Below are 22,875 nucleotides of genomic sequence, written 5' to 3'. Positions count from 1 at the left end.
TTTATATAAAACTGTAAATTATTATTTTTTTTCTTCATGAATAGAAATATAACTGTACTTTACTCCTAATACTCTCAAACATTTTCAAACTTAAAAATGTTTTAATTAAATGATAATTTTTCAGAGTTAAAATGGTAAAAGAAGCTGCTAATGTTGCTTTACAGTTTAATAAGGCTAGAGAAACTGGTATCATTGATCTTAAAGGATGTGGTTTAATGGAAATACCTCAAGCTCTTTTCTTTTTTGTGAAAGAAGTTGAAGTCACTGAAATAGACATTTCTGATAATCAACTTAAACGTGTGCCTTTGAAATTGATTAAAGCCTTCCCTAAAATGATAAAACTAAGCATTGCAAACAATTGTTTGGAAGATTTACCAGATTTCAGTTTGTACAATCTTTCACATCTTAAAAGAGTTGATTTTTCAAACAACAAAATAACTAAATTTCCTGTTGGCTTGCCAAGTTCAGTTGAATACATTAACTTTTCAAACAACAACATTTTTTATCTTACTGATGCTGAAATACAAAGCATTAAAAATTGTAAAGGAGATGTAAACTTGGAAAACAATAAATTTAATGAAGATATCAAAGCTATGTTATTGGAAAAACACAAACTAAATGTATAACTCTGCACTTCACTTTTTAACTTTGTTTGTGCATGTTTAGTTTTTGTTAGTTAAAACAATAGATCTGCATGTTTTAAGAAATTGTTGTTTTAAAAATAAGCATACTATATATAAGAAAACTTCTGCTCACTAAAAGAAAATTGATTTTTAAAACTTTAATTTAAAAAGTACTACTTATATTAACCAAAGTTTTGTAACTTAAATAGCTGGAAATGGTAATAGTTAAACTGTGACTAAAAAAATAATTCAAATAAGTTTACAGATTCCTTAAGAGATTTTTTGTTTTTTAGATATACACTTCTTTTTTTTTTACCAATAATCGTGTTTTTAGAATCTAACATTAAAAATAGTAAGGTCTGTTGAAAAAAGTTCTCAAATATATTTTATTTTTTTTATACAAACTTTTATAGTTGTTAAACACTTTCGAAGTGTAGTGTGCTTCTGAAGACAAGTTTTCAGAGGATTGTTAGAGTTAATACGCGATACAATAATTTTTAAACTTTTTTAAAATAGTTATTTATATTAGAGCTTTAAAACACTTTAATAATAAACTTTCTTTCTTTTTTAATAAAAGTTTAGCTATGCTTAGTGTTTCATTTAATTATCTGAGTTATTTATAGTATTTATATTTATAATAATTATATTTATTTTATAAACTTGAAGCATGCTGATCAGACTTGTTTAATTTTATTTTCAAAAGCTTAGACTTATCAGAAATAAAATACAATAAGAAGTAAATCATGTTTAAAAATTAAGTTGTCTTTTAATTACATAGTTAAACTTAACTTTTTTTGCCACTAGCACTACTAAAATTCTTAAATTGTTAGTACTTTTGAATATGGTAAAAGTAAGTTCTATGATAAGCTAAATTCTGTTAAAAATTCTAAATTTAGGTAATATTTGTTAAAGTATAAAACCAAAGTAAGTTGTAAGTAAAACACCATATTCACTTTGCACGTGTATTAAGGTGCCTTGAATTTTTTTAGGTTGTCAACTTATTTATTTAAACTTTTAGTGTGTTAAGCTTCTATGCAAAAGTTCAGTATACAAGCAAAAAAATTTCGATGGTGATCCACGTAAAAATTTTAAAAATGTAGTACAGTTTAATATTAAAAAAGAAGTAGATTGTTTACTAAGTTTTAACTTAAAATTCTGAAAAGCTAAGTAATAAGTTTCTAGGCTAGTTTTTGGTAATCAGAAAAAAATAGTTTCTTCCCAAAGAGGCAATCCTGAAAACTTAAAATCTAACTGAAACTTTTGTTTTTCGTAAGTAAAAAATAATTTCTTAAAAATTGCTTTTATATTGCTTAACTTAAAGTTGTTAACACTTATTTTTGCTCTTATTGTTCAAATTTATTGCTTTGTTCGTATTTATAGAATTTTTATTAGTTTAACATAAAAAAAAATTTTCAATACCCACATTTAAACATTATTTATAAATCCTTAAATACTGCATGAAGTATTATTAAAATTTGAGTAGTTTGTGCAAATGAAACGAGTATATAAAGTTTTGATTTATTTAATACTCTTAGTCTTTTAAGCAGTAATGCATACAACTTATTATTTTTGTACAAACTATATACTGTTGTATTCTTTTGTTTACTTTGAATAAAATAATGTAAGCTTGGAGTAAAATACTACTTAGACATAGCAGTTAAATACTTAACTACTAAATACGAAAACGAAACAATTTAATTTCTTTATAAAAAAATACAACAGTTCAACATGCTACTTTTTTCAGATAACTTTTGTACAAAATGACAGACAACGGAAGCTTGTTATCTGGCAGCTCTTCCACAGCAATGCAGACCTGGGAGGCCAGCAACGACATAGAGCCGGTTGAAAGCGTTGATGCAATCTACAAGTACGACAGCGAGTCTCAGAAGGAAATGCTGTCTGGCAAGCCGTGGAAAAACAACCCGCACTACTTCAAAAAGTGCAAGATATCCGCATTGGCACTGCTGAAGATGACCATGCACGCAAGATCTGGCGGGACCATCGAAGTGATGGGAGTGATGACGGGAAAGATCGACGGTGACACCATGATTGTCATGGACTCGTACGCCCTGCCCGTTGAAGGCACAGAGACAAGAGTGAACGCGGGTGATGAAGCCAACGAGTACATGATCCAGTATTTGGAAACGCTGAAAAAAGTGGGCAAGCAGGAAAACCTCATCGGCTGGTACCACAGTCATCCTGGCTACGGCTGCTGGCTTTCGGGCATTGACGTTTCGACCCAGTTGCTGCAGCAGACCTGGCAAGATCCCTTCCTTGCTGTTGTAGTGGACCCGACAAGAACCATCAGCGCTGGTAAAGTTGAAATTGGTGCGTTTAGAACTTACCCCAAAGGCTACAAGCCAGAGGATGAATCTCAGAGTGAGTATCAATCAGTTCCAATGGAGAAAATTGAAGATTTTGGTGTTCACTGTAAATCATACTATTCTTTAGAGATTTCATACTTCAAGTCTGCATTGGACAAGCGTATTTTAGAAAACTTGTGGAACAAGTATTGGGTATCAACTTTGAGCACTTCAACTTTGTTAACAAATCAAGACTACATGACAGGCCAAATCTCTGATTTGGCCAAAAAGTTGGAATCTGCTAAAACCTCTCTTTTTAAAAGTCACCAGTCTGTGATGATTATTGAAAAGCAAAATAGTGATGATAAATTAGGAAAAGCATTTCAAGACTGTCAAAAACTGGCGAATGAAGCTTCAAAGGGCTTAATTTCCCAAATCACCAAACAGAAACTTTTTAGTATGAGCTAATTGTGTTTTGACTTTAGGTTGTACTACGTTTAGACATATTTTCATAGACTTAAGTAAATTTTTTCCTTCATAAGTTTCATTTATGTCTGTAATATTTTTTCAGTTGAGCTAGTTTTTAATTTGCCATTAAAAAAAGTTGAATGAAGTTGCTGTATTGGCAATGAGTATGTATTTTAATTTGGTTCAAATATTTTTTTTACTATTCAAATAAGCAATAATTATAAAAGTTATTAAAATAGTAAAATTAATAATTTAATTTTATAAAATTTTGATTTTTGTTTATAACTAAATATATTACAATTTTGTGATTTGTAATAATTCTTATAGATTTGTTTTAAATTATTTTTTTTACGTTTTAGTTTTAAGTCAATGTGAACAAAAACTAAATTACCTCTATCGGAACATACAAAATTAATTGTTCTTAATGTAAAAGAAAACTAAACACAAATGAGTAATGCTCTTGTAATTGTAAACAACACCAGCTACAATTTTTCAGATAGACCACAAAATAAAAGGTAATTTATAACTGGAATTCGAAATACACAGTATCCGTTTATTTTTAACGTTATAAAATTTGCTAAAGATCCTTATTATATTATCTATAACGCCTATGTGTGTTTTTATACTCCCTATTTTATACTTGAGTGTTTCTAAACAGAAATAGTTTTTGTAAATTTAAGGATTACATGTACTTTTTATTTAAGTTAATTTTTCAGTAAAAAAAATATATATGTCAATAGTTTTTAATAAAAAATGAAAATTTTTAGTTAGGCAATCTTTTATGAAATAAAAGTTTTATTTTTTTTATGAAAATTTAACTTAAGCAGGTAAAAGCAGTATTTAGTTGACTTAGTATTTGAAGTAAAGTAGATCAAGATGCAACTGTAATGGTTTTTCCCAAAAATTTGATTACTACTTGTTTTTTATCTAAACCTAATTTTTTATAGTATTTTGTCACTTTATTTTTTAATAGCTTAGATAAATAATAAAAAATCAAGTGTTTGTTAAAAAAGTCTAGTAATAATTATTCATACTATTATATTCAGAAAACTGATGCATTATTTTTATTATTGAAATAGTTTATTATGCATATACTACTTTTGAATAATAGATATACGAAAATAAATGTTGTACTTATTGGGAAAAAAGTATACATCGTTGGTTTTTCTATTGCCAAGCACAACTAAGAAGCTTTGGCTGATACAATAGATGTTTATTAGTTGTATTAGGTGTGGTTTAAAAGTTATGAAAACTTAAAATGGAACTGCTAATTATTTTTACTTTGTGTATGTTAGTTGTTACGCAGTTAGCGCAGGTGTTGTTTAAGTTGCTTTAAAATCTTTATAAAGAAATTTTACATTATTTTTTTTTTTATGAAAAAATTTGTATTAAATTTTTCTATAGGTAATAAAATTTTTATGATTTGAAATTAAAGTTTTTAAATTTAATAAGAAATTCATTATTTAACTTCTACAAAAATTAAAAATTAATATGTTATTTTTATATACACTGAATTTGTATACCTTTATTTTTAATGCCTATTTTAAGCTTTATACTTTTGTCCCTAACCTACCTTAGCTAAAAAACGTATTGTTACACTTTTGTTATTTTCATCAATAAATACTCCGCTTATCTTAAGTATTAAGTTCATACTCTAACCTTAGGTGTTAAATTTGGAGTGAGTAAGGTTAGAGACAAGAATAACTAAAACATTAAAAGTTATTTTCGTTAATAATATATACGCTTGCTTAATTCGATAATAGCACTAATTCAGGTTTATTGTTTAAAAAAAAAACTAAACAAATACTTAGTTCGTTTTTATTTTTTACCAACTAAATAGCTAATAAAGTAAATTTTTGATAGCACAATTTGCGCTAAGTTTTATAAACAGTTATTTAGATATTAAGTCAAAAAAAATATATGGGGAAATATAAATTTTTAATTCTAAATCTAACCTGTTTTTTTCGTTAAAAAAGTAACTGAAACGAACTAATTTAAATTAAAAGTAAATATAATAAATAAACTTAAAATGTATACTTTAAAGATAAATTGTTATAAATAAATCTAAAAGTAATAATTTAGATATTAAATAAAAATTATGTTGTAAGTATTTTTCTCATAAACTTTATATTTCCATTTGAAATGTTTGTAAGCGTGTTAGATTTTTATTGTAAAAGTTAAAAAAACTTGAAGTAATACCATTGAAAAATAAAAAAAAATACAATTACTTTTTGACCATATGACTAAAAAATAATTAATTCATTTTTAGTATCATGTTCTATAATATGTTATTGTTTTTCTTGATGAAATGTTTAAAAACATAATTTTGAATAAAAAAAAAATTGCAGTGATATTCAACAACAAAGGAACATTGCTGAAACTGATGCTGTTTTTGACCCTGGAAACAACTTACACTATGATTCAACAAAAAGTTTGTAGATTTTTAATTTATATTTTAATTATTGGCAAAATATTCAATATTCGTTGAAGGCGTTTTAATTTGGTCTTTGGTCTTATTTTATGCTTTTTAAACGAGTTTAAGAAAGCTTGTTCATAATTGTACAATAAAATGTACATCATAATTAATGAGTTCAATGTGTTGCTTTTGAAACGAGCAAACTATAAGTAATTTGAAATTTTATTCAAGTTTTACAACACATTTGTAAAACAAAATAACATTACAGATTGAATTTATAAAAACAACAATTAGAAGAAATCTTTTTTTTTTTATTCTAGTCATGTTTTTTTAATTACTAATAATAAAAATTTTAATAAGTTTTTATTTTAAGTTGAAAAAAAATCTATCTGCTATATATTTGTACAAAAATTTTTGATAGATTTTATTTTATGATATTTAGTTTCAATTCACAATCAACCTTTTGTATGTAAACAATTTATAAATTTTGTAATAAAATGTTCAAACTCCCTCTAAATTAAAATACAGCATTAGCTTCAAAGTTTTTTAATATAAGCTATTAAAATCAGAGTTTTTATTTTTTTCTAAGTTTAGATCTTACATTGTTATAGATCTAGATAATTATTAAGTATTTTAAATATAAGTTTGTTGAGAACTTATGATCTATACCAAAAAGTTTGTAGTTTTGCAAACTGTATTTTATATACTTATACAATCTTAAATGCACAATTTAGATATTTTGTATATTTTTGTGTACTTTTAACTGCAAATTTTTTCATTATTTTATTGTTTTGAATTTTTTTAAACTAATGTTACGATTAGAGGTATTTATAAGTCCTTATAATGTATTATTAACTAAGTAAGTACATATTCAAATTTTAATAGCACAAATTGCTGTTTTCAAAAAGTTGTAATAAAATATAGCTTAAAGTATATTAAGAATTTAAACAAAAATAGAGCTTTTGATTTAGCTAGTTATCGAAACACAGCCGTTTGTTTATACGACAAAAAACTATTTAATATCTTAATTTATCTATTTTACACATTATCATAGACGAAGAATCACTCTTGCATAGTGATGAAAAACTTACTCCGCAACAAAAAAGAAAAGTGAGTAGTTTTATGATAGATATAGTTTTAGATAAGTTTATATTATGTTGTTTAGTGAGATTGAAATTTTTGTAATAAAACTACTTAAAGATACTTACAACTTGAACTAAGGTTTTTTTGTGCATAAGATTACTTTCTTTAAGATCAATAGTCTTTTTAATTTTTTTTTTCTACTTTAACAGAGTTTAAGTTTTTCATGTATTATGTCTTTAAGTACTATATATTCTAATAAGTTTTTTAATTACATTATTTGTTTAAAAAGTAAGTTTTCATATATACTTAATGATTGTATTAATTATCGGTATTAAACTAAAACTGATCTAAAGATAATAAAGTAAAGAAAACAGATAATAAATTGTTGTTATATTTTGTTTTTAGGTGACAAAGCTGAACCTGCTGCGTCTCTTGTTCGGGTTTGAAGCCCACGGAAATGGCAAGTTTATTTGGAAAAATGCTAAGATGCGCTATAATATTTTGGACTTTTGTGGACATTTAGGTAACTGATTGTTTATTGTTTTATTAATAGCTAAATATTAGTTTTACTATTTAAATAACAACAATTAATTTTTATTTTATGTAATAACTTCATTCGAATTAATTAGGTATAAGTTTAGTTTAAATAAATTAAAACTTTGAAATAATATTCCTGTCAATTTACTAAAACAACTCTACAGTAATTCGTTTTTAAGCTTTTAGATTTCAACTACTTGTAAATAATATCTATCCTCACTATTTTTTTTTTGTTACATTTTCATTGTAATTATGCTTTTAATTTGTATATTTTTTTAGTACTACTTAATATTTTCTTAATACATTGTAGATTGAAAACTTCTTTATTAAATTATTTTCACTCTTATTATTATTATTTTCCTTAACAAACATACCTTTTATTCAAAATAATTCCTTATATCCGTATTTAAAAGATATATAATTCTGTTTAAAACTTTAACTTGATTAATATCATAGTTTTAATTTAGAATCTTTATGAAACTATTTATTATCTACATAACAACCTTAACAGTTTCAGATACAAATTTTGAAATTTAAGTTTATAAAAAAGTGTGAGTGTTCTAAAATTTCATCAGTAGAACTACAATTTTTTATATACAAAAATTTCAAATTAATAGGCATTCGTATTTATTTTATTACCTCTTAAAAAACTTTGTGATATTTGTGCCAAAGGTATTCATAGTTTTCATGTTCCTTACAAACCAACTAACCATTTTAGTATGTAATTTCACTAACAACAAGTCAAAAACACATTAATTTATACATGAGATATTCAAATAACTTGTTCACAGTGTCAATGTGCCTGTACGTGCTTGACGTGGTGACGGATGTGCTGAACAGCATGCACTACTACAAGATGCGCGAGAGAGAAGCCTTCTTCAGCTACTTCGTGCTCACCATATCGATTACCGCCCTCTCCTCCGTCGTGCTGCAAGTTTGTTCTCAATAAAAAGTTTGTGATGAAAATTTAAGAGAAAGAAGTAATTAAGTTTTATTTACAAGATACATTTTTAGAAACATCTGCTGATCTTTTGTTTGTAGAAGGCATACAAGCTTCTTGTAAGTACGCATTATAAATACTGACCTTACACAGACATAAAAGTTCCTAGCTTAATTGTTATATTTTCAAATTTACATTTCAAAAGCTTAATTTCATACAGCTATAATGAAATACATAAAAATACTGTTTTATAAGTAGTAATACTTTTTTCTTAATATTCAAACATACTTGACTTAAAACAAATTAAAAGACTAGTGTAGAGTAGTTGAAAAAATATCTCTACAGATTTATTCGGCTGTTTTCGAACACAACTATCCGGATCGTGCAATCGATAAAAAGAGGCGCAGAAAGTGCACGCTTTCGGCCGCCTTTGTTTATTTGCTCCACATACTTCAACTTGGCCCGGTGCTCAGGTTAGCTTGTTGATAAACAAATTTTTATAATGTCACACCCTACAAACGTTTTCTTCCATTTAATAAAGTTCTTATAAATCTACATGAACCGTTTAACCCTAGGAACACTGTAAATTCTTATGCGTAAGTAAATAAATTGTTTTCGTGCCGCTTGATTAAACTGCTGCTATCGATTTTGCAAGGTACCTGCGCATAATGAAGGCGGGATTCAAATCGCTCGAGCAGAAGCTGCTGGTCGGAAGCAGGAACAGCGAAAATCGATTCAAGCTGTTCAATGATCAAGTGAGTTTCTCCTGCGTATTACTATAAACTGTGATGTCAGAAACAACTAGTCGCACAAATAAATAGTAGTTTAAATATGACAGTACATTTTTACAGCTTTAACTGCAACGGTGTAAATGATTAAGTTGCAATTTTAAAAAGCAGAATTCAAGTTCTAGATAATTTTTTTTTTTTTTTTATAAATTAGAACTAGATGTTCTCAGCAATTTTATGCAATAAATCATCTGTTATTAGCGTTGAACTGAAAAACTCTCAAGTAAATTTTTCTAGAAACTTATTTAACACTATTCATCATACACGAGTAGTAAATGCCGCTATGAATAATTAAACGTCGCACAACTCTTTCCATAATCTGGAAAAAGTGCAACTATGCAAAAAGCGAGCCAATTTAGTTGTCTAAAAGCTTTTAGAAATAGTTGGAAACTTTAAAGAAATTAGTGTTTTCACCACTTTCAATTTTAATATTGAGTTTTTATGACTTGAGTAAACAATTCTGTTGTGCGTGCGATATAAAGTTATCTTTAATAACACTCAATTTGTTTTGTTTTATTTTAAACTATAAAATTAGAAGGAATTTTAATTAAAAGCTCAAAATACTTTAAGTAAAATATTAATTCATTTTCAAAATAACCAAGGATTAAAAAAACACATATAAACTCAACTAATTTACAAAATGCTTTTATGAAAGCTTTTTTAAAGTTCTCTCTAACATAACGTGCTAGCAAAGTGTATATACTATGTAGATCAAACTTACTAATATCTTTCAACGATTAACTCCTAAGCTATATTTTTGTTTATTCAGAAATTTTCAATTTTATAATTATTCAAGTGGCGCAAGTCATCGGAAATAGTCAACCACATTCGATTAGTCGAGTCGTTCATGGAGTCTGCACCGCAGCTGGTGTTGCAAGCCTACATTATTATCGATTCACGACAAATCGCATTCATAACACGTGAGATTCATCTTGTTGTAATGTTTGTTTCTAAAACAAATTTGAATTGGTGTATGAGTATCTATAATAAACACTTTTTTGGTTTAAAATTTTAGTTGTAAATTCATTTTTATCAGCTAAAAGTAGTTTATAGAACATAAAATATTCTAGCATTTAATGAAAAGCTTCAAAGTATAAACAAATTAGTAACTATTTTTATATTATTTTAGAAACTTAAATTTCATAGCATAGAATTGCACAATAAAGTAATTTTTTTATTAGTTTGGTTTTAATAATGCTAGAACTAATGAAGCAAATTAATTAGTATTGAAACTAATTAATTTAACTATCCACCCTTTATTCTGTGCTAGTTTCAAATTCACAAGAAAACTGTTTCACCGAAGCGGCTTCATTCTGTTTGAGGAATTAACTTCGAGCCGGATGCTGAGAAAATTATAAGATTTATTTTGCGAAAAGAATTCAAGCCTTATCGTGCACAAGCCTGTCACGATGTCAGATTTTTTGAGTTGCGTCATGAATAAATAATAAGATAGTTTTGTCGTGCGATATTGAAAGTATTCCTCTGTGTCCGTTTTATATGCTTATCTTGACTTGTTTTGAAACTTGATTATACATTCAAGCTTTATATATATATGAGTTTAAAAATTTAAAAAAACACTTTTAAATGTTTAGCATAGTTCAATTTCTTTTATACTTATGACAGAACGCTATCTGATCATATCACTTCTGTATTAATATGTATGCTTATAAATACTAGTTTGAAAATAATATTATGTTCATGTTGAAATTGAAATAGTCAATGGTTTTAATCAAAAAACTCAACAAAAGTTATAGAATAATATATTTATCATCGAACTTGTTAATTCTCCTACATCATTGAGTAAGGTATATTTGTTATTGTTTTTTGTTTATAATAAATTTATAATCTCCAGTTGTGTCTTGCGGCGCGTCGCTGCTCGGGTTCGCTGTCGGTTACGTTTTTTACCAGAAGTCCATCCGGGAAGTTCGTCCCGAACCGAAGCACCAGCTCACATTCGTCGGCTGCCTCCTCATTGCAGTTTATCAGGCGCTCACCTTGCTTGCCAGGGTAAGTCGGTTTGTTGTCGACTTTTTTTCAAGCTGAATTTACCAGCATGTAATAAGTAACGTTTTTTTTTAAGTGTGGCTTAGTTTTTTTAAGGTTGTATTTTCGATCATCCAGATAAAATATAATCTTTATTATTCTATTTCTACACTTAATTTATTTTTGATAAACTTAACTTATGCATTACTTGTGTATTAAATTACCCTTTTTTATACAGCTTATACCATTTTAACCTTTATATACCATATATATCAGTGATAAATTTGCTTAAATTTTTGTATAGCTTCACGACGTAGTATTTTGCGATACCAAATTTCAAACAATTTTTCTCCACATTTTCCATTCATCACTAACACCTTCTCGCAACACACAGGTGTGCGCGCTCGCGTTGCTGCTCGACGCGGACGCCATCATATTTGCGGTTTGCTTCGGCGTCAGGCTGGTCGTGTCGTGGGTGGCACTGGGCAACTACAAGTCGAACGCCTGCAAGAAAGCCGGCTGCCTCACCAGGGCTTTCGACGCTTTGGTGTTCGGGTTGGTTACTGCTAAAGTTTTGTTTTAAAGCATGAACAAACTTATGATGATTTTGTTTTGTTGACTCTTTTATATGTTTCTCAGTATGTTCTTTATTTAGTGTCATTTTCATAAACTTGTCTTTTTTCAAAATAGAAAACTACATATAAAATATGTTGAGCTTAATTAGAAAATGTTTACAGTATAGAGTACTTATAAATTTAGCTAAAACTAATTCCAAAATATTTAAAAAATTATTATTTTAATTGAAAATGTTGTCTTGTTAACATTATATATAAATTATGTGGAAACTAGATTTTTTTTTCTTCCACTTAGTTTATAAAGTCATTTTGGTTTGTTATCTGAATATTTATTCTAAGTTCAATAGTCAAAAGTTTACACATAAAAACAATTAATTAATGTATTAGAAAAAAAAAATTCATTGTTTACTAACATTTCAAGTTATATACTTAAATATGATAAGCACAATAATAAGTTCTATTAATAAACAGTTTTCATGTTAGCTAATAACAACAATCTAGTTGCAAAATAAATTAAATGTAGTAAATATCTACGCATTATAAAATTTATCTAACAAAAAAAAAACTTCAATTTTAAAAGCAGTATGATTACAATTATTTTGCTTCCAACAAAGTTAAACGTTTCTAATCATTATTTTCACTGGTTAATAATATATATACTATTGTCACCAACTAAATATGTTATAAAAATTTTGTTTCAAAAAAAAATCAAAGTTAGTTTTAAACACAGCTCGCGTTTTCATCCAACCTTTTATTCTTACGCAGGTTCGGGTACCACTTCACTTACGTGAACGTGAAAAAGGACTCCATCAACAAGTACAAGATGACCGTCTACTACTTCTGGACGCTCATCGAGAACGTCGCCTTCGCCGTCCTCTGGTTCTTCCGCCGCGACAGCCGCGCCGGCCTCAACGAGATGCTGCCCTCGGGCCTGTCACTGGACGACAACGTGGCGGAGATGGCCGAGATGCCGCAGATGACGGCCCTGCAGCTGGTCTGCCTCGTCCCGGCGGTCAACATACTGGGCATCCTGGTCATGATCGTCTACTACATGTGCTTCCACCCGCGCATCGGCTGCTGCAACCACCGCTCGAGTCACCACCAGGTGGAGCAGGTGGAAATGAGCCCGATGCGGAATTTCCAGGAGAAGCGGGTGGAGGAGGCGAGGAAGAGCGCCAACTGCCGGACGTGGCCGCGCAGTTCAAATTCTTCCTGCTCTTCCCGCACGTGCTCCATGGAGGAGCTGATGCGGGACTCGCGCAAGAAGCTTGCCAGCTCGTCGTCCGATCTGCGCGAGGCGGGAAAAAGTTTGGGCCACCAGAGCCAGTCTTCGAACCTCTCGCTGCTGTTGGCGCGCGAAGAGAAAAAAGTCAAGGAGGTCGATTTGTCGAAAAGCCGATATCGCACGCTGCCGGCTCGCGCGCAGTCGTCCTGTTTGCACGACAAAATGCAGCGCAAAGTGGCAGCGAGCGAAAGCGAGAAAATCGATCGGCTGCTGGAGGAGAAAATTCAGGAGAAGGCGTGGCTGCAATGCCGCATCGACATGCAGAAGCGGCTGTCCCGCATCGGCCCCGAGTTCCGCTCGTCGGGATTTCCCGCTTTCGACGGCGGCAACCGGACCTTGCCGCGGCAGCGCAGTAGCCCGGCGGCATCTCGCGGCATAACTTCCCGCCTCGGCCGCCACTGCTCAGGCGCGACGATACGCAACAGCTGCGTCATAAACGAGCAAGCTCCGCCGAAGGAGTCGGACTTTTCGTCGAGCATCGACTACCTGGAAAATTTGGACGTTTTCCCGCCGCCCGTCGAGCGCGTGTTTAACCCGCGGTGCAAGACCTACCCGCGCAAAAGATCTGAGCTCTCCGGCGGCCACAACTCGCCGCTGCTCAAGGAAATGATGCGGCAGCGCGTCAACGCGTCGAATGTGACGTCACAGAAGAGCTTCGCGCAGACTACCATGTCGCTGAACGACATCGCCGCGCGCAACAGTTCGCCGGCGTCCGTGCGCCCTCCGACGCCGCTAGTGCTCATGTCGAGGACGATGAGCTTCACTGTGAGAAACGACGAAATCATCGACTCGATCGAAAGTTCTGTGTAGATTTTTCACAAAATGGTCGAAGTGTGGGGCGCATGAGAAAATGACGTTTAGTTCCGAGCTTCAGGAAATTTTTGCAGTTTAACGTGGACTCAATCATTGCAGTATCCGGTGCTGGTCTAACATGAAAATCTTGTTTAAAACTTGTGCTTACACAATACAACTGTTACGTTTTGAAGTTTGTTAATGTTTTACTTAAAAATGCCTCTTAAATACATTTTGGTTTTCTTCAGTACTTTTTTTATCTGTATGAACAAAATATTTTTTGTTATTTTTCTGTTAGTGTCGAGTCTCAGTGTTTGTTTTTGTTTTACGTACTGTTTGCTTTATACATATCCATTTAAAGCCGTGACGTTTATCACTGTTGTAATTGCAATTGTTTTGGTAATCATGATTCTGTAATTTGATTCTTCAATTTTTTAAAGAACTGTTTTAATTTAATATGACAATTTTAAAGTCAGCTGCTTAAGACTTCAAAATGATAAAGTCGACAATGGGACTTTTATATTTTTATCAAGTTTTTAAAACATTCCTTAAAAAAAATTCTTATTTGTTTTGCTTAAAAAAGATCTTTTTGTACTATAAGTTCTTTAAAGTTTTTATGTTTGTTTAAATAAAACTTAACTTAAAAGGTTTTTTTTTTGTAATTAGAGTGTGTATTTTCCTAATAATTCAACTTTCTTTAACCGTTTCCGAATTAAAAATATAAATAAGTTAAATAAGCTTTTTATAGATTGTAGGAAGATTAAGATAGACATCCGTATAGCAACTTTTAGTTATACAGTATGGTTTCAAACTTTAAGTAATGCCTACAAATTTTAGTTAAAAACTATTCATTATTTTGGATTTATTGATATTAAAATTTATGCTCTTTAGTTTAGAGATTGTAAAAAATAAGAAAATATTGAAATTCACAATACGCAATACAGTTGAAACATTTATTAAAGGATAATTAAAATATTAGTTAAAGTGAAAAAAAAGTTCAAAAAAAATAAAATTAAAACCATGCGTCGATGCAAAACACAAATTTAAAGCCAGAAGTTAGTATAGTAGATATTTAATAAACAAAGTCATAGCTTTATCTTATAAATAAGTTTGCCAGGGTTACTTATGACTGTTAGTTTTGCTTATACTATACGCTTGTTTAAATCAAGTAGTAAATACCAGTGGCGACGCGTGGTATTTTTATGAGTAGTGCAGAAAATTTATAAGTGCAGTCATTCCTCGCGAATCTCCGCATTTTTAGAATTCTCATAAGATATTTGTTTTTTTTGTAAATTTATTGTTTTTACAGGATTCCAGGTTTTTTTTGCAACAAAAATGAAAGGAACTTTTCTACAAAATTAAACGTAAAATTTTTTTTTAATAAAATTGAGAATTTTTATGGTACCTTTTGAACTCCATAGCTTTGCTCTATATTTTAGGTTTCTTAGCCCTCCTTTAAATCAAACAAGGTACAGTATCCAATTTGTCACTTATGACATAAATTTTCGTTTCAACTCAATAGATCTCTTATTTTTAGCTAATTTGTTCCTTGCCCATCTTGTTTAAACTTGACTTGCATGGTATTAGAGAAAGAGCAAGACAACTTTAATCTTAGGTTTGCAAGGAATTAAATCGAAAAAATGTATACACATATATGTACAACTTGAATGAAAACTGTATTTAAAAAAATAGATGTTCTCAAACTGTATACAATCAAATTCATTATAAGTAGAAAGCCACTATAGCGCGTACATCTACTGCCTCTTCTTTAGTTACGCATTTTCCAGCAGTGGGCACAATGTGCGTATATTCGAGAGAGGTGACTGTATTGGAAAAACATCTTAATTTAATTTTTTTTAACTATTTCAGTCAGAAAAAATACTTTTAACAGTATTATATAATTTTTTTAACAAAGCAGATGCTCTACGCGACGCCACTATTTACTACTATAATATATTTTTATACCAAATTAAGGGTACTAGTTTATTCAAATATAAATATTTTCATATTGCAAGAAAATTAAATATTTAGTATAATTATGAAAATTAAAATAACTTTTATAAAGTTTCGAAAATTATCCAGGCTTGTAGAAAGATTTATTGTTTAGTTTCTATTTAATTCCTTAATAGAAGTCTATTAAATTGGCAGTATGTTTATTTTTACCTTAGTTTTTTTCTCATATTAAATCTACTGTACAGTTAAACGTATCATAAATTTTCTTATGATATAACTAAGGATTTAATTCACTAAAATAAAGTAATAAAATATACTTTTTTTTTACTTGATTTATTAATTTTTGATAAGTCATGTTTAAATTTTTGTTTATTCTTAAGTTGTTTTCTAATAAGAACAAAAAAAAACTTGTAAAAAGAAATATCTTAATGATTTAATTTCAAAAAAAAGTATTTAACATAAAGATTGATATTTTCAACCAAAATCAATGAGTTTTGAAAGTAAATATTGTACACTTTTTTAATAACAAAGATTGAAAAAAGAAAAAAATGAATTTGAAGAAATAAAATTTTTATATAAAGTTGAGTTTTGCTTCGTTCTTTCATTCCACCTGTTGTTCAATAGTTTAATAATTTAACTTGAATTTTGATAAAAATTAACAAAATTGTGCACTTATTTATAATGCTTTTAAACGAGTAGTTATTGAAGTTGTAAAAAATGTATTAGTATTGTTTTTCCAAGCATTTAAATAGGGAGTTTAGCAAAAATCAAAACACACATATAACGAATAAGTAAAAAATAAAATTATGTATTAAAACATTTACATCAAATTTTGTCTTATACCAAAACGTTTTAAAAAACATAAAAAAAAGATTATTATTGCTAAATTTAGTAAATACAATTAACTAAAAGTTTAAAAGGCTTTAATTTAAGCTGTTTTAAAATTAAACTAAGGTGAAATAACAACTTAGTGTTAAACTTACAACTAAAGTTTAATTACTCTATAGTCTATATAAAATACGTTATTTTCATGATTTTTTATTATGAACTATATTGGTAGTTATTTGAAGTTTGACTAATAATTAAAATCTCAATACTCAATAAACTTCTCACTAAGTTTTCATAGAACTAATCTTCTTTTCACAGTTGTAGCCAGAATGGCATCTGCACGAGTAAAAAGGATACCAGTTTTGAAAGACGCAGCCTCCGCCGTTCTTACAAACTGTTGACTTGTCCGTTCGAACTAAATCAGTGCCGTACCACGCACCAGTGTGGTCATTACAAGGATCTGGAAAAAAATATTCCCTATAATGTATATCAATAGTAGCATATTCACAATAAATACTTTGGAAGACTTTTGTTTTCGTTTAAATTATATTTTCTATGAAAAATATTAAATTATTTGTTTCTTTAAGTTGTTCTTTTTTCTTCATTGTAAAGTTAGTAGAACCCAAACAATTTCTATCGAGTTTACAAATTTTTATTACTAAACATTGGATCAATTAATCTATTCTTTAAACAATATATTTTTGTAAACCATATGAGAAATAAATAACATTAAGTTTTTAACATGGAATAAGCATGCATATTTACGATTGAAGTTGATGAAATTTACTTAAACTAAGTAACTAAACAAAGCTAGCTATTTTAATAAGTACTTAATTTAGTAAACCAGCCTATAATACTCACAAGTTGTTTTCTTATCTGTATTACTTTATACAAACTTGAATATTTTTTTTACTGTATCTAAATAATAAATAAAAAAGTTATTTAAATAGTTAAAAATAAACTTTTAATATATCGAATAATTTAAAAAACAGAGTATACTTAAAACACAAATCTGTATCTTACTCCATGTGCAATGATTCAAATTGTTTTACCCATCTTTACAGCGACAATAAGTGTTGTTTGTTTCGTAATATTGTTTAAACTGTTTATCCCAAAGCGGGTGCTTAGTCACAGTGCAAATTCCGTTTATAATATAGTCAGGATCGCAGTTTTCAATGCAAGTATTTCCTTGTACTACTGTAGGGAATGCATCCAACGATTTGAATTATACGGTTTTGATCGTGCAACTTTAGGCTGACCAGGTTGGACTAACAAAAGTTATAATTATTTATGAACTCCATGTTTTAGTTAAGATTTTATAGAAAAAATGTAAATTTAATAACGATAAAAATAAGTATTATCATTACTTAAACATGTAGTGTAGCAAAGTTAGAATTGATAAACTCTTTAAGAAATAGTTCGAGATTTTATTCAATAAAAAAGCGAAACATGTAGCTCTCTTTTTTTCCTTGTCATTATAGTTGTTATATCTAAAAAAAATTTTTTTAATCTTAGATTATAAATACAAAATATAGATACAAAAAAACAACCGTTCAGTTTTTAATCAACAAAAAACTAACGAAACCTTTAATTTCACAATAAGTTCCTGTAGAACCGGATAAGCAAAGACAAGAATAAAACAGAGGCTCATTTCTATAATCACATACGGCATAATTTTTACAAACAGGAGAGTCGTATTTAAGGCAGAAATATGTTACTTTATTATTAGATAAGCCAGGTGAAATGATCAATAAAAGTAAAACTTTTTACTTTATCTGCAGTGGTTTTCACCCCAATACCCGTCTTTACATTTACAATAAGTTCCAGATGGAAATTTCTTTTGCAAAGTTTTATTTCCTGATGTTGAAACGCATTCACCATTTATACACGAGTCAGGCTTGTATGCTTTAATTATTTCCCAATACATGGTTGCTGTTTAATTGTAACTTACTGTAAAAAAATATATCAACAAATAATTTTTTTAACAACTTATTCATAATTAAAATGATTAAATGTCGCATTTTTACATACTGAACACGAGAAAAGGGCAAAGACTATTTATTTTTTACTTTAAGTAAACTAAAGCACACAAAAGAATTTCTTCAAAAATTGTAAAACATTTATATTTAAGAGACTTAATAAGCATGCAGTGTGTATGATGTTTCTCATAATCCCGTGTATAACTATTTGTGAGACGTTAGCATGTTTGTTGAGTACATCATATTGTCGTAGTTGAAAGCGTTCAAATTAGTGTTAGATCGGCAACTTGTAAGGTTTATTTCGAACCACCAAGCTCCTCTGTTCTGCTGTGAGCAATCAATCTTTTTATTTATTTCCAACTACTACGTTTGATTGATCGACGTCGTATGTACTGAAACTTGCTCCTTTGTAATCAAATATAGTGTATCCTGAACTTTTGTTTTATTTAAGTTTAATGAAGGAAACTTCGATAAGCTCTTTAAAGCTAAAACATACTAAAGAAAAATAGTAGTACACGTTTTAAGCCAGAAACTTTTATAATACTTTTGAATTTTATTAAAAAGGAGATATACATAATCTAAAAAAAAATAACAATTTATTAAGTTATAAGTCAGTAAAAGCTGCATTTTAAACTTAAAAATAGCAACTTAAGATAATATATAAACAGTCAATGTAGTATATAATGCGCACTACATTTTTAAGAAGATTAAGACTTTTAACATGATTCTAATACTTCTTATATTTTTTTAAATTATTGAAGTGCACAATATAGTACACATAAAAAGTACAATTAAAAGTTAACTTTTGCTTAATTTCAAAAGTGTTACTTAAGCTTAAGATAATAGCTAAAGACTCAAAAGAGAAGAAAAATTTTTTAATGTTCTTACTTATATCCCAGACAGCAAAGTATCCATAATCAATATGAAACTTATACTCTGGTCCTATTCTAAATGGTCTAAAAAATAAGTTTCATATCAGTAAACATTTAGTTAGTTTTTAAAACTATCACTATAATTAAAACAGTTGTCAAACTGTTATAAAACAGTCCTTTTTTATTTTGGTTCACTAATTTTGAATTAAAGTTTGTTTAAGGAAAGTCGTTATTCAGCTAAACTTTAGTAAAACTTGTTAAAGGTTCGATTAAAACCGATAACTTTAAGGTTCTTCGTACACCAGGTCCTAAGACCAGATATTTTGAGTTTTTTTTTTTGCGGTCAATAAACTAACAACATAAAGATTACAAGGAAAATAACAAACTGGTATGATTCGACAATATCCTAGTTAGACCAAAGTTCAAACCAAATAGCCCAGTTGTGTTTATCAGTAGTAGCTGTAAGCCTATGTAGTGTTTCTAAATCTTAAATAAGACAACAAAATTAGATATGACATAATTTATTTGTTATAAAAAGTAGCAGTTAGTTTATATTACTTTGTGTTTAAAAATTCTATTACTTTGCGATTTCGTAATTAAAGCAAAAATAAATTAAATAAAGTATTAACTAAATTTTTGAAACTATAAAAATAAAAAATAAAAAGTGTTAAAACTTTTATAAAACTTAATATACTCAATTCTTTATTTTTCTATTAAAAAGTAACTTACACTTGTTTAATTTATTTTCTAAACTGTTTTGTTTTTATATTAAGTATGACTACAAGATAAAGCTCACAATTATGAGAAAAGTTTCTAAAAACATCAGATAACTAATATTTTGTATTTTTGTTACCCTAAAATATTTTTTTAATGATTACAGTAACTTTTTGATTTAAAAGTAATAGTTTTTATATCAACGGTTACAAACCAATCCAATGATTGCCACGGATATCTCCAAAACATTTAACATATTCTTAGTAGGTTCGATTAAAAGAAATATCACTGTTAACCCGTTTTTGAACTGCCTTTTAAAAAACGATTAGTTATTGTTAGTTTGATAATTGTTTTAATCTAATTTTTCAAGTTTTATCTACTATTATTATTACTTGATATTATATAGTCTAAAAGTTATTAAAAAAAGCTCTTGATTTTTTTTGTTATAATTTTTAACTAGAAAAAATAGTTTATGTTTAACATATTTACTATTAATAAATTTAAAATGTACCTGATAGCTTTTGTACACAGGCATAAAAGAACTTACTAAATTAAATGCAATTTTTTGCTCTGGTTCCCTAAAAATACCATAATTTTTGATGCAATTAACTTCAACTAACTGATCTTTAGAGTCTTTTATTGTGTAGATACCTTCAATGTTCGGTAAAAGAGGTGTGTACGAGTTTATCAAATGACTACAATCGTAAAATGTTTCATTTCCTGTTGGTATTAAGTATTCTGAAAATTTACTCGATAAAGTTGTCTACTGTCAAAAAGAAAAATTATAAAATTATATATAATCAAAAAAATAAATACTTGCAATATTTTGAATAGAACTTTAAGTTTTAAACTTGTAAATTGTTACTTAAACTCAACTAGTATAAAAACTTTTTTATATTCCGGCTACTATAGTAGATTTTAAATTGAAGAAAAGTTTGGTTTTAAAGGTAAAAAAAATGATGGACCAACTTTTGAAACATATAATAAACATTAGTGAACTTTCTATTTAAAATTCGTTCTTTATCTTTTCAATTTAAAACTATCAATCTTTGAAAAACAGTATGTAAAGATGCAATAAAACCTATGTTAGTTTTATTTTTAAAACAAACTAAAACTCCTTTAACCTGCTGCGTACTTTCATATAAACCAAGGTTAAAAATTTTAAAGTTATACAGCTGGTAAGAATTTTGATTTTTGAACTAGTGTGCAATAGACTTATGCGTCAATTATTATATGCACTGATTTAATTAACGTAAGTTCTAACCAAAATCAACAATTAAAAAAAAATAATTAATTAAGGTATTAAATGGTATAACAGTTCACCTATAGTTTTTATAAATAACGTTTTATATAAGAATTGACAAACATAGAAATCAGAAAAACTTAAGTTAAATACAGAATAAGATGCAATATTAACGAACAAAAATTTCAATATATATTTTTGGTAATAATAATTTTTGTTACTGTCTCTAACAGTCTTAATATCAGTAAAAACATAAACATATATATTTAAATTTTAACAAGCCTAGTTCAAACTTTTATTAATATTGGTAAAATATTGTCGATGACTTTTCAAAACAACGATCAAAAGTCGTTAATATATTTAAAGTTTATATAATTAGTTATTTTGTTTTAACTTGATGTACAATAAAAAATACATAAGACTACAGTTTTAATGTCAAATCTTTTAAATATTGACTTTTATATTTTTATTTTTGTTAAGTAAGCATACAGAACCAAATAGTCTTAAATGATATTCTATATGACGATCAACTTAAAGTTCGAAAGAACAAGACTCAAACATAAACTCTTAACATTTATCAAACACAAATATCCAATGTCAACAAGTAAAATTTAACTTTGAACTAATTATGAATAACATTGAAAAAAAAAAGTTAAGCTTTAGTGAGTTAATTTAAAATGGCTTGGTTGATTAGTTACTATTAAAATGTTTTGTATTTATAAACTTTAGGAGTTTGCATAAGTATCTCAAAACTACTTTTATTAGAAACGTCAAAAATTTGTTGAGAATTTTTAATAATTTTATTGAAGAAAAATTATATATTGTTTGTTAGATTTTTCTTTTTGAAATTAGAACACTTTGAGTATAGTTATGCAACAAAAGCGTTTACACAATATTTACGTGTGTTACTTAAAAATACGTAAAAAAAGTCTTTATCTCTTAAAATGATAAAAATTCAAAAATCTAAAAAAAGTTTGAAGATACAAGATAAAAATTAAAGTTAACAAGGCAATATTTCATTTTACTTTTTTTTTAATTTTAAAAATTAAGTATTACTCTTGTAGACCAAAACTTATTATCTTAATATCGATGTTGTGTTTAGATTTTATCAATTCGTTTTCCAGCACTTTGTCATTTTAAAGTTTTATAAATTTGTAGAGATATCAATAATAACTTTGTTAATTTTAAATCAAAATCGAACTTTATCATTTAGTTTAAGTAAAAGAAAAATATTTTTGTCTTTTATTAAGGTGTAAAAGTACGTGTAGTTTACTTTTAATGTAATGTTTTTTTTTTGTTTTTATAGGTTTAACACTCGTCAAGTACGTCAATGATTTATGTCATGCTTAAAAATTTTTAATGTTTAATTCTTAAGTCTTTTACTTGTTAAAATATATTAAGCTTACAAACTTTATTACAGAATTTTACTAGTTTTTTCAAAATTTTTAAATGTACTTTATTGAAACCCTAACCTACTTTTCAGAAAATAAACT

General features: G+C 28.0%; 2 protein-coding genes across 2 annotated transcripts; both read left to right on the top strand.

Annotated features, from left to right (window-relative positions):
• The first annotated feature begins 2,372 nt into the window (after nt 1-2,372).
• Nucleotides 2,373-3,602, top strand: LOC145841913 (COP9 signalosome complex subunit 5-like). The gene has a single exon (XM_082949213.1). The coding sequence runs from the start codon at nt 2,384-2,386 to the stop codon at nt 3,392-3,394; it is 1,011 nt and encodes a 336-aa protein (XP_082805339.1). The 5' UTR covers nt 2,373-2,383; the 3' UTR covers nt 3,395-3,602.
• Nucleotides 3,603-3,770: 168 nt separating this feature from the next.
• On the top strand, nt 3,771-14,287 carry LOC145842402 (uncharacterized). The gene is made up of 11 exons (XM_082949833.1): nt 3,771-3,909; nt 5,743-5,825; nt 6,865-6,920; nt 7,299-7,416; nt 8,222-8,364; nt 8,716-8,843; nt 9,026-9,125; nt 9,955-10,078; nt 11,011-11,165; nt 11,536-11,696; nt 12,482-14,287. The coding sequence occupies exons 1-11, from the start codon at nt 3,842-3,844 to the stop codon at nt 13,809-13,811; spliced, it is 2,466 nt and encodes an 821-aa protein (XP_082805959.1). The 5' UTR covers nt 3,771-3,841; the 3' UTR covers nt 13,812-14,287.
• Nucleotides 14,288-22,875: the final 8,588 nt, after the last annotated feature.

Source organism: Thalia democratica, chromosome 8 (assembly GCF_965202585.1).
Source record: "Thalia democratica chromosome 8, ktThaDemo2.hap1.1, whole genome shotgun sequence".
Classification (NCBI taxonomy): domain Eukaryota; kingdom Metazoa; phylum Chordata; class Thaliacea; order Salpida; family Salpidae; genus Thalia; species Thalia democratica.
This window is presented reverse-complemented; position numbering and strand designations above follow the sequence as displayed.

Excerpts from the sequence above, each read along its gene's own strand:
- LOC145841913 (XM_082949213.1), top strand. The coding sequence starts at position 2,384 with ATGACAGACAACGGAAGCTTGTTATCTGGCAGCTCTTCCACAGCAATG.
- LOC145842402 (XM_082949833.1), top strand. The coding sequence starts at position 3,842 with ATGAGTAATGCTCTTGTAATTGTAAACAACACCAGCTACAATTTTTCA. Across the intron at positions 6,921-7,298 it reads CTCCGCAACAAAAAAGAAAA|GTGACAAAGCTGAACCTGCT; the intron begins GTGAGTAGTTTT and ends TTTTGTTTTTAG. Across the intron at positions 10,079-11,010 it reads ACAAATCGCATTCATAACAC|TTGTGTCTTGCGGCGCGTCG; the intron begins GTGAGATTCATC and ends TATAATCTCCAG.